The 12,372-nt window shown below is 33.2% G+C and overlaps 1 protein-coding gene across 10 annotated transcripts in view; it reads right to left on the reverse strand.

The window, feature by feature from the left end:
- Window positions 1–218: 218 nt before the first annotated feature.
- CaMKII (Calcium/calmodulin-dependent protein kinase II) overlaps window positions 219–12,372 on the reverse strand; it is a 36,546-nt gene continuing 24,392 nt past the window's right edge. For 6 of the 10 annotated variants that reach the window (XM_017163594.3, XM_070287662.1, XM_070287659.1 and 3 more), the window contains 4 exons: window positions 9,447–9,525; window positions 6,787–6,881; window positions 557–671; window positions 219–490 (listed from right to left, as the gene is read on the reverse strand). In XM_017163594.3, coding sequence (XP_017019083.1) covers window positions 346–490; window positions 557–671; window positions 6,787–6,881; window positions 9,447–9,525 — 434 coding nt within the window. In that variant the 3' untranslated portion in view covers window positions 219–345. The remainder of the gene's footprint in view (window positions 491–556; window positions 672–6,786; window positions 6,882–9,446; window positions 9,526–12,372) is intronic. The other 4 variants (XM_070287663.1, XM_070287660.1, XM_070287658.1 and 1 more) reach the window with 2 other exon arrangements.

Consider the following 12,372-nt stretch of genomic DNA (forward strand, 5'->3'; position numbering starts at 1 on the left):
TATGAACAAGTATGCACGTGTGTTATTATACTTCGTTCACCATTTTACACTTAACATGTAACCAATAATAATAATAATAATACGATGCTTAATAATGTTCTCTTTTTTATATATCTATGAGACATCTCTGAAAATACGGATATATTGAATAATTATATTTGTGTATTATTTATATAAGGGACGTTGTAGAACACTTGAATAAAAAAAGACAAGCAAAATAATCAAATTCGCCACATAACTAACTTTATTCCACGATTTTAATCTTAATAATGAATATTTAATGCATATCCATTTGTGGCCTAATGTGCATTATGACAGTTTAAGTTACATTTCTGGGGGTACACACTATTTTTGGGATATAAAATCGAATGTCGTAGCTCCACTTATTTTTGCTGATGCACTTCGATGAAAATGCACATTTTGCCATTTGTTATCGCGTTTGTGCCAGACGCGAGTCTCCTCCGATTGATGAGTGTGTGCGTGCCCCTGTCTATTAAAAAAAAAAAATAAATAAAATAACAAATGCATTTACGATTACGTTTTAAACTTTACTTACTTATCGATATATTGTGTGAGTCGGACGTAGGCAATGCAAGCTGATTCTTCACCCAATAAGTGCACATGAGGATTCAATATGGTTGTGTTAATTGCCTTGCAATTTTTGCCAAGAACTGGAATGTAAAATATTGCTATTGCTATTAAAAATATCAACAAAAATAATGAAGAGAATAAATTTATTAAGCAAAAAAAATACTTAATACAAATAACTTCACGTCGACTTATCGTCAACTTTTAGTTGGATATGAAATTTCAATATAAGGACAGCTTTTTGGCCAGTAACTTGGGATTGGGGTATTTGTATTTATTTACATGCCCTCCCTATTTATGCCCTCCTCATAAAGGGAAAAGTGAAAATATAAATTTAAAAATATATATATATATATAAAAATAAAAAATATAAATATAAAATAAAGTAAAACGTTTTTGCAGTCGTACTGTACTATAGTAACCAGATAATCAAGCCTGCTCCAGTAATCGATAAAGGTAAGATTTTTTCATTTTTGTTTTTGATCTTTTGGATTTGAAAAACGGGCACCTTTTTCTGCCCGGAATGAAAAGTAAATGGCTTTTTTATATGAAATCAGATCTTATTTTCAAAAAGAAAAAAATAGTTTACTCAGTGGTCTATTGAGATTTATTCCACACCATCACAAGATCATTATGGCAGGTATTTATTTTATAAAAAATGTATTCCTGACCCCACCTCAGATTTGACAACAACATTTTTGCAGTGTTCAACCAGTTTTTTGTTTCGGCGATAGGTCGATAAGTCCGTCCAAAAATGTTATCGCCAAGGTTGCCATATTGTTGGTGGAACGAAACAGCCAGTTAAAAATACTTATCAAATATAAATGAGTACATTAATAACTTTTAAGGAGCGCCAAAGTTGTTGTTTATAAATAATACTATTTAATTTGAATACTGAAATGGTCAATATTTACCAAATAATTAATTGAGACCAAACTGTGAAAAATGTGGCAGCATATTAGATGCCTAGATGTTCTTAACTCCAGATTTTTTGTTTGCTTCTCGTTGTTTGCTTTTTACAAACAAAATCAAATCAACTGGTTGAGCAGTAAGAAAAGATGAAAAAACGAAACATTCCGATAGGAAAAATTTGTTGAAAACCGGAGCAGCTAAAAACGAAAACGAAAAATTTTTATGATTACCGGAGCAGGGCTGACTACCCTGTAAAATTAGAGTATCTACCTTTATATCGATATACAAATAGCAACATTTTGTAAACTTAGTAAGGGCATTAAAATTTCAATTACTTTTCAGGCTGCTTAGATTTTAATTTTCTCAATAAAGTCCCTTTTTCACTTTAACTAAATTTTTTCGGGTGTGCATAATAAATTATTTTGAAAAAAAAAAATTTTATTCTGAACTGGAAAAAAAAAGGCTGTTGGCCACATAAAATTCAGTTTTTGTTGTTAAGGCTGCCGGAACGAGTCGCCAAGAAGCACTCAGCTTAAAATACTTTTTAAATGGTGAGCATTAATATAGTTAAAGAAAGGTATAATATTGTTTTATAAATAAATTATTTAATTGTATAAATGATAAGAGAGCAATACAATTTGAATAGAGGCTATTGGAATGGAAACTCCATGCAAGCTGACAGGCCCCTTTCCCCAAATAATTTAATTAAATATATAAATATCGTCGGTTCGCCCAAGCTTGTATACCCTTGAAGTTTAAAAAGGAAAAGTAACAGGAGATATATAAAAAATACGTATATTTATTTATAGCAGAGCTTTCAAATAACTGTCGACCGTTTCTCGTTGTCTGCAAATAAGTGTCTCTCTCTGACTCTTCACGAAAAGACTGAGAGAGCAAAAGTTTCATGCGTTCTTGAATGAGCTCGCTCGCGCTCAGAGCGAAAGTTTTTTTTTTTTTTTTTTTTGTTTCGGTTGTTCCAAGACCGTTATGTCGTGTTTAGTGAAGAAAAAAGTCTTTTGCGTATGTATTGGTATACATTCACACGCATAGGCAAGAAAATCGTTAAACGTTTAATTGCGATCGTGTTGTAATTGTTCGTTTTGCAGACGAAATATATTCATTGCAACAACAACGAAAGTAAATGTGAAGACCGTTTTTCGGTCAATCGGTCTTTTGCTGACTCCCTTTGTGCGAGCGTTTCTCGTTCCGCTCTTTACGCACTGCTCATTGAACGACCGAAATAAAAAGAGCTCAACGAAAAGCGCTTAACAGAAAACAGAATGAAGACAGCAAAACTCTCTTGGTCAGAGCGAGAGCGAGAGAGTATGAACTATTTCGGTTGTGCTCGCAACGAGAGCACAGGAAAAAAAACGGGGTAAGGTATTTAATTTTTTTTTCATAACTTTTTTTTTTATTTTTTATTTTTAAGACCTAATATCTTAAGAATATTGTGTCCAAGTTTTACATCGATCATGGGAAAATTGACGAAGTTATGCAGAGTTGAACAAAGGTCGGTTGGTGTTAAATGCATGAGAATCACAAAGTTTAAAGCGCTCTCCTGAAAAATTCAATTTTTCAAATCGGTGTACACGATTACAGAAAAACTACTGGACCGATCGATTTGAAATTTGGCACACACATTCTTTAACTAATTCCTCAGGTATTCACGTGGTTTTTTTTTATTTTTAATTTGTATATATTTTTAAATTAGGAAAAAAAGTTTTTTTTAGTCAAAAATCGGGTTTTTCACTTTCGAATTTCTTAAAAAATCACAAAAAAAAAAAAAAAACGCTTCCTGAATACCTCGGGACACTTATCCTTAAAGGAATGAGGTATAATTTTTTTTAGATCGGATGATCCTGTGGACTGTTAGGATGTACACCGCAAAACAACTTTTTTTGGAGGCGACTCGGGAGATTCCCTATAACTTCTCTACCTCTAAATATTTTTCAATACAAAACTTATCAAAAATTATTGAAATGTTGTGTTATTATATGGTATTTTATTCATTGAAAAGTGGCCTTTTTTGCACCGAATTAACCTTACCCCCCCCCCCCCCCCCCCCCTTAAAAATTTCCAAATAATTTCAGCTGTCCGCTCTCAACAAAAGGGTTTGCTATGTCTAAGATTTACTAATAGGTTAGGTTAGGTTAATCTGGACGGCCCTAGTGGGGCCACACATAGGCTAATATGCCCCATTATATTATGGCCCATGCGGAATTACTCCTCCACCTGCTTTTTCCGTCTCTCCAGCTCGCTTTGGAGCGTTCTTAGGGAGACAGGGACGTTTTCTGCTCTTTCGCCAGTCCGACGCCTTCCTTTGCAAGTTCGTCCGCGGTCCCGTTACCATCTTTGCCTTGGTGGCTGGGAACCAGTAGATCCTCACTGACTTAGTCGTGCTCAGGCTATCAAGTGACTCCGTGCTTGCTAGTACATTTTTGGAACTGACCGCTGATGATTGCATGGATCTTATCGCCGCTTGACTGTCTACGAACAAATTGACCGCCTCATGTGGACGGTTTATGCTCTGCGCAAGCTCTGCTGCTTTTTTTTTTTTGCTAATAAGGGGCTGATTAAATTTAGGCCCGATGTAGTCTCCAACTCATAGATAGTAATGAAGCACTAATTTAATTAATAAAATCGAGAGAATAAGCATTTACGGCTGAAAATAAACATTTGGAAATATTTTTAATTGCAATTCTGGAGGCAAAATGATCGAAAGTAGAGTTGCCGAGGTTGTAGAAAAATTCCCTTCGCAAAACATTTGGTTCTGTTTGTAGATTGAATAGGCTGGTATTTTAAACAAAAACACTTTTTCATATACTGTAAACTAAAAGCCAATCTTTTAGTTGTAAAACAACATAAAAGTAATTGATTGAAATTAATCTTAGATAATTTGGATCGCTGACAACCCTTAAATGGTCCCTTTTAAATACGATTCAAGGGCGGCGGATTTGCAATAATGTTGAAGGTTAGAATTGAACCGATTTTAAAGTGCAACCACAAAATATTTATTTAAAAATCAAGTATGTATATTAGCTTTAGGTAATTCAGTTATGCAATAAAGTTACTACAAACTTAAAATAATTAATTTTTGTTTTAGCGGCAGTCGGAAAGATTTCGACCGGTTTCGATCGGAAGTTAACAAAGATGTAACAGAGGGAAATACGAATCCGTAAAGATTTTTCGGAATTGAAAACTAGAACAGGTCAAGAAAATGCGAACCCGAGAAGATCTTGCGGAAGTGGAAACTAGAACAGGCCTGTATATAACTATTTATTTGTTGGCAAAGCTAGTTCATTAAATTAAATGCCATAAAATAACACAATGTTTAAATGTTATAACTTTGTGTTTAATGTAGTATTGAAAAATATTTAGAGGTATAGGCGTTATAGGGAATCTCCCGAGTCCCCTCCAAAAAATCACCCGATATCAAAAAACTATAATGCATTTAAAATTTTTTGCAGATGTATCAAAATTGGAAGTCAAAACCCCGATTTTTACCTAAAAATTCAGTTAATATGTTAAATTAAAAATGTAATAAAATTTAACATTAAAAAACTCCTGTAGAATAAATTAAAGATGTTATGTTCCAAAATTGAAACCGATTTATCGATAGATTTTTTTTTTATATAGATTTTTAGTTATTGTGCATACAGACCAGAGAGCTGCAACGATCAACATTTTTTCGATCATACCCGATCATTGACTCGGATTTTTTGTGAGCCAAAACTTTGCATCAACAAAATTAAATGATCGTTAGCAAGCGTGATCGAAGCGAACATTCAGTTCCGATCACCCTTGACTTGGTTGGGAATGATTTTTTTTGATCGTACGCGTTGTATGAGCAACAAAGAATGATCGAGACTGCTGCTTCCATTCAGGCCGATCGCAATCATACCGTTCGGTCACACCGGTTTTGATTTGCTCATACCGAGTGGTTCGGTTCAGGGTGACGAAATTTAAGCCTAGTACTCTGACGAGAAAAACCCGCTGTATAAATTAGACAGCGGAATCGCTGTTTATTTCGCTACCGAGCTAGTGTGACCAAAAAAATTAAGGAAATTCCATGAAAATGTACATTTTATGGCGTTTAAGGATTTTCCTTGGTCACACTGGACAGCTGTTTGTAAACAAATATTCAAAAAAAATATTAAAAATATTAATAAATATGGCATTAAAATGTCCTTTGTGGGTTAAATTCCATATTATGGGCTTCCCCTTGACAGCCCCTATCAATGTCACCTTTTTCCTTCAACTTTCCCTCCATTAGGGGTGTCTAAATAAATCAAATGAATTATTTAGACAGCGCGATATCAGCTGTTTACTATCTTGATCTGGCAACGCCATTCAATTTTCGCAGGCTTCATTTTCGTCGTCAGAGTACCGAAAAAAACGAGGTGTCTAAAAATTCTTCTTCTTTTTTTTCGACACCGTTTTTTTTATATGGAGTTTGGCCGCTGTCTAAATTTATACAGCGGTTTTTTCTCGTCAGAGTACTAGGCTTTAGCAGAATCTCGGACGCAAACTGTTTGTTTATTAATTATAAGCATTAAATATTAAGTTTTTTCTGCATTACTTAAATTTTAGTTATACGAGAAAATTAAGAAGAAATAACTAAAGTCATTTGTATCAGTTAGTTGAAAAACATTTAAATGTTTACATATGTAGATATGTTCAACAAAAAAAGTTAACACATTTCGCAAGGCAATTCTCGATCTGATTGCATCATTCACAATAAAATCATGCGCAACATGAATGAAGCCTGAGCTCTTTTGAATCGTTGGACTTCATCGTTCTTTTTCTGCACAATCAGTTCCGATCATCATACCGGTACCAAAAAATCAGTTTGAATCAGGAAGCAGAGCAATCAAGCCAACTGAACGAGATCGTTCGTTTTGTTCGCGAAGATCGATCGAGCATGTTGTGGCGATCTTCTGTGTTGAGTTGTGATCGGCTTGAGCGTTGTTGATCGATCCGGACCGATCATACTCAATGCAGCTCTCTGAACAGACTTCCCAAGTGGCACTTTTAGAAGAGCAGTTTAAACTTTTTGATGCTCATACATTAAACACCAAACGACCTCCGTTCTACAACGCCTTACTTCGTCAATTTTATAATTGATGTAAAGCTTTGACAATATTCTTAAGATATTGAACTTTAACATTTATAATAAAAATAAAAAAAAAAATTACGAACTGCGTTAGTCTTAAATTGTACAGACTTGAAGTACAGCAAATTAAGCGAATGAATAAAAACATTATACAAATTCTTAAGTTTACTCACCATTCTCAAAGTAAAATTTGTGAAAATCAATTCCTTCAACAAGATTGCCCAAGGCTTCTGGCTCAAACGCAGTAAGATGAGGATCACAAATTTTTCTGAAATATAAAGGCAATTAAAAAATTAGCCCATGCCATACTGTTTTTTATAAAGACAATCCATAAATAAGCTCAGCAGAACATTTTAATAAAAATATAAGATGACGGACAAGATTATAGAGTAATCAGTGGCATAATACGCCATAGCGACATAAGTCCGACGACATATCTCAGCCCGGTACATTTTTCGAGCGGACTTATAACGCTCCCCCAAACTACAAACGACATATCTCCGCGAGGATACATGTCTCCGACGAACTAAAAACTATTGCAAATAAATTTACAAGTAGCCGTAACATATGTACATAAATTTGAAACACTAGCATATTCAGTTTTCTGATCGCTCTGCAAAAGATACAGTTCTAAACCAACAAAGTGTCATATCGCAAGGGATATATGTTTTTTTTTTATAATGAACCAAAAAACGAACACAAATAAAACAATAACAAGTGCAACCGGTAAAGTCACGATTCAAAGTCGTAATCGGCAGAAAGATCATACCTGAAAATAAGCTAGACTTTGTCTCAACGGGAAGGTTACATACTGACCCGCAGATCCCAATAAACAATGAAACTATTGATTTAGGCGTAACTAAAAGAGTTCCGCACTGGCTAACAAACTTTAGAAGAGCTTATATCTGATCACTCGCCTGTTCTCCTCTGTCTACCTTATCAGCTGCTTCTGAAACGCCCCAAATCTAACATCAAATAAAACAAACTGGCTGAAGTACTTTTGAACTCGATCCTGAAATTTCCTGTGAATCAGACAATTAAAAGTCCCTGCTAAAACAAGATCCCGCGTCGCACAGTAGCGCCTCTTGAACAAAAGCCGTTGCAAAAATAGGAAAATTCATAATCGCAAAATAGTTTTTACCCATACAAATCCGACAAAGATTTTTCCAATGATAATAAATCTATGCTCAAACAAATTTTCAGATTTTTTTTGTGGAAGATATGAGCATTCAAAGTTGAAATTGTTTTCGGTGTATGCGTCATACAACAAAAAAAATAGGTAAATTTGTCAGCTTTCAGGTAATATATCACAAAAACTACATAACGACAAGCCGAGTTTGTATACTCTTGCCGACTGCAATTGAATCATTCAGAATCGAGCAATTCTGGTTAAATAATTAAAAAAATAAATAAAAGAAAATATATACAAGTTGTATAAATAAAATGCTGAAAACGCACAAAACAGAGTTTCATAACATTTTACCTATTCTTATTATATTAACAGTTTGACAGTTACAGTTTTACATTCCTAGCTTTATTCTGAAATATTATAAAATGGCCATATCTCAAAAACAGTCATATCCGGCCCGTTCCGACAGTGAGAGTATATAGAGTTTCATTCAGATAGCTTTAAAACTGAGGGACTAGGGACTTCTGACTGAAGTTATTATACCCTTCAAGGGTATAAAAAGGGTAGTTTTGTTTGGGCATGTCCAGGTAAATCGCTACCTGCCAGGTGTCCAATATGTTCATGTTTTTCTGGCTAAAGTAATCTTGAACTTCTGAAGCTGGATAAGAATCAGTTTTCATCGGCTGCGTCCAGCTGCAACTCTGGCAATGCGAAGCAAAAACCCGAAACAACAGGGTAAAATATACCAGAATCTACCAAATTTTTTTTAATAAGAAAAGAAAAAAAATTGTAGTGTTCAACTTATTTTGATTTGATCAAATAAACAAAAATAGAGCAAACAAATTAATAATAATATTAATATAATATTGGCTCCACTCTATTTATTTGTTTATATAACGCTAACTAATAGTTGAAACTAAGAAAACGTAGGGGAGGAGCACACCTTCTTAGGTCCGACGTCATCAAAACGTTCTAGATCTAACACCTTGAAAAGGGACAGGGTACTTTGGTAAAGGTCTGGAGGGTCCTTGAGAGATCATCCTTCTCAGACCACAAGTACATACAGATCCGATATGAATTCGAACACTCCCAAGCTAAACGTCTAAACTAATGCAAGCTCACTTCCCAGGATGCACTGAGATCTTCGATGTCAACAAGCACCAGGGGATTCGCGGTAAGATGTTTAAAAACTGATTTCAGTGAAACGCCAGAGATTATTTAAATGTTCCGTTCCTTTAGATTTTAGTTTCGGAAATATAGTGTTTTTTTTTTTACCATACTTTTTATGTTGGATTTTTACTCATTAAGTAAACTTGAAGACAATATTTTCGTTTATTTTCGACTCTTTGCATTCTCCAAGTGATGTTAGAAGTTTTTATCTAAACATGCCCTTTTCTATGGTTTTAATCAAAATAATGCAAAATCGCGTTCGCACTCGAATATTTCTAAATCTGTATCAGAATGTCTTAAATTCTTTAAGATTTTAGAGAACTTTTCATTAATTGCCCGCGGTCTGCAGAAGTGCCCATATTTGAACAAATGATACTCGGAGCTTGCCCGGATGTCAAAATAACATTATTCATGGGACCACACAACTGGAAAAATATGGATTTCTGTATTAAGAAACTATAATGCTTAAAATTTTGCTGCCGGTGGGAAATACCAAGAAAATATACTTCAATATTTTACAATAAATAAACTTACGTGTATCCATCAAAGTCGCCACTGTTAATCGCTTCAATCAGCTGCTCTGTGATCTTTATTATTTCTTGTCGTCTAGCTGCTTTTTGTAAGTAGAATAAAAGTTTCGTTAACTTGTTTTGATTTTGTAATAACAAAGTGTTGGTATAAAAGTCATTTTAATAATTGGATTTTTGACCTGTAGTACCTTTAGTATATCTATATTTTTAAACACTACATACATAGATAAACGGTTTTAAATAATTTACGTAATGTACTGACAATTTTTGGGAAAACCTATTTTTGCTTATTGCCCTATTTTAAGAGAACCCAAAATATATATTAAAAAACTGAAAGGGAAAACAGTTTGATTTATTTAAGGAAAATATGATCGAATGTATTTTTTTAATACCCAAAACGTTTAGTGTTATCAGAGCAAGCCTGATTTCAGGAGTTAAAAATGATGTGCCGTTATTGTAGATAAGTTTGATACATGCAATTTTGTACAAGCATTATTCATATACATATGTATAATTAAAAGATAATAAACAAATTTGACGATGACGTACGACTGTGTGTATGAATAATTATTAAAAATGGTCGTTAGACCTCTAATATATATAATTATAAAAATGTAACATTTTTTAAGTTTTTTGAAAATATAAATTAAATATTTATTTATTTTTTTTTGCAAACATTGAAAATCTGTTCTTTTTACTACTTCCTCTATGACATAGACATGAATATATCTTATATATGATTAATAACAAATATTACTGGCGTGTAAAAAAAATGTTTCCAATAGTTTTGTTACCGGAATGTTTAATATTTTTACTTTTTAAAGATGACTTTGTTTTTTTCAAAGGGTAGTAGTTAAAATAAATATTCTTCATGTTTTTTTTATTTTCATTACAGTTAAACAAGAAAGGAAGCTAACTTCGGCACGCCGAAGTTTGTATACCCTTGCAGATTGGTTTGATGTTTATATTATAGATTTAAATGCTGAAAACACTCACAAAACAGAGTTTCATTACATTTTACCTATACTTATTATGTTTACAGTTTGACAGTTACAGTTTTACATTCCCAGTTTTACATTTTCTCTACATTTACGGATCGCTTCTATGGCAGCTATATGATATAGTTGTCCAATTTTTATGAAATTTATACCATAATTCTAGAATAATAAAAAAAGCTTATATTTTAGAGTAGATAAACATACGTTGAAAAACAACGAAGCAATAATTTTTTTCCTATTCATTTCCCGATCGTTTCTATGGCAGCTATATCTTATAGTCGTCCGATTTTTATAAAATTTTTATCAAAATTCAGAAATAATATAAAAAATGGTGCAAAAATGTTGAAAAACAGCAAAGTTATAATTTTTTTTCTACAAATATATCGAACATTTGTATGGCAGCTATATGATATAGTCGTCCGATCCGGCCCGTTCCGACATATATAGCAGTGAGAGCATATAGAAGACTATATGCATAGTTTCATTCAGATAGCTTTAAAACTGAGGGACTAGTTTGCGTAGAAACAGACAGACGGACAGATGGACAGACGGACAGACGGACATGGCTAGATCGACTCGGCTGTTGATGCTGATCAAGAATATATATACTTTCTAGGGTCGGAAACGTCTCCTTCACTGCGTTGCAAACTTCTGACTGAAATTATAATACCCTGCAAGGGTATAAAAAGGGCTGCAACTTGGATACATTTTCAATTCTAGTGGTCTTAAATCATTTTCGCTTTCAGTTACGTGATTTATTTTTATATTACAGCCATATTTTACCCTCATATTATAAAGCTTACTTTTTTATTTTATAAGTATTTAAATTGAATATTTTGTTCTCTCAGTTGTCTGACAGCCTTAGTGACAAAAATTAAAGTTATTTTTGGCTTAAGAAAAATATATTTTTTTAATAATTAAAAATTTTCTTAGAGATTAGATTATTTACTATTTTATTTTATTATATTTTTAAAATTATATGTTGTTTTTGGCGGCCATTCTTCCTTTTAAAGAGTCATAATTGAAAATAAGATCAGATTTAATGGTGACAAGGGGATTTTACTTTTCGTTTCGCAAAGCCAGTGGCAGTATTTCAATTCAATACAATCTTGTGTAAGTGAAAACGGTAGCACACCTGTTAATCACATAAATTTATATTAATAATTTGGAAGTTTTTATCTTCAAACAATACTTTATATTGTACCGTAGCACACGATGTTACTGCATCATGCCGATCCGACTCTAAAAGCTAGAACTGCCAAATTAGTAACAAAATCAGTTATACGCATTACATTTAATTTTACCCAAAATGTTATGGGTACCGAGTATCGTGTTCGGCTATGAGCAATTAAAGTTTTTTACTTTTTTTATACCCTTGCAGGATATTATAATTTTTTTCAAAAGTTTGACACTTATTGAAAGAGTAATTTCCGATGCTATAAAGTAAATATTCTTGATCAGTTGTAAAGCAAACTAGTCTCTCAGTTTAGAAACTAGCTGAATGAAAAAAAAATATATATTGTATATACAGGGTGCGCCATCTTTCATGTCGGTATTTAAATATCGAATAACTTTGCCATTAGTGAACCAATTAACTTGATTGATACAGTGTAGAAAAGCTCACTTCAGCAGAATTTTAATCATGGATCGCATTACTCCAAAAGAACGCGCTGAAATAGTGACGCTTTACATTGAAAATAGTCGTTCAGTTTTTTTGACTCAAAAAAGGCTAAACTGATCGGACCCAGATTTCCAGATTTCACACCTCCGGACTTCTTTTTATGGGGATATTTGTTTACGTCAGCAAGCGTCAACACATTGACGAGATCATGGCTAATATTCGTGCTAGAAAAAGTAATGGAAATGCAGCAAAAAGGGCACATTTTGTGTGTCCAATAAAATCGGCCACTTGATTGATATTGTTTTTGTTAA

Source organism: Drosophila kikkawai, chromosome 4 (assembly GCF_030179895.1).
Source record: "Drosophila kikkawai strain 14028-0561.14 chromosome 4, DkikHiC1v2, whole genome shotgun sequence".
NCBI classification, from domain to species: Eukaryota; Metazoa; Arthropoda; class Insecta; order Diptera; family Drosophilidae; genus Drosophila; species Drosophila kikkawai.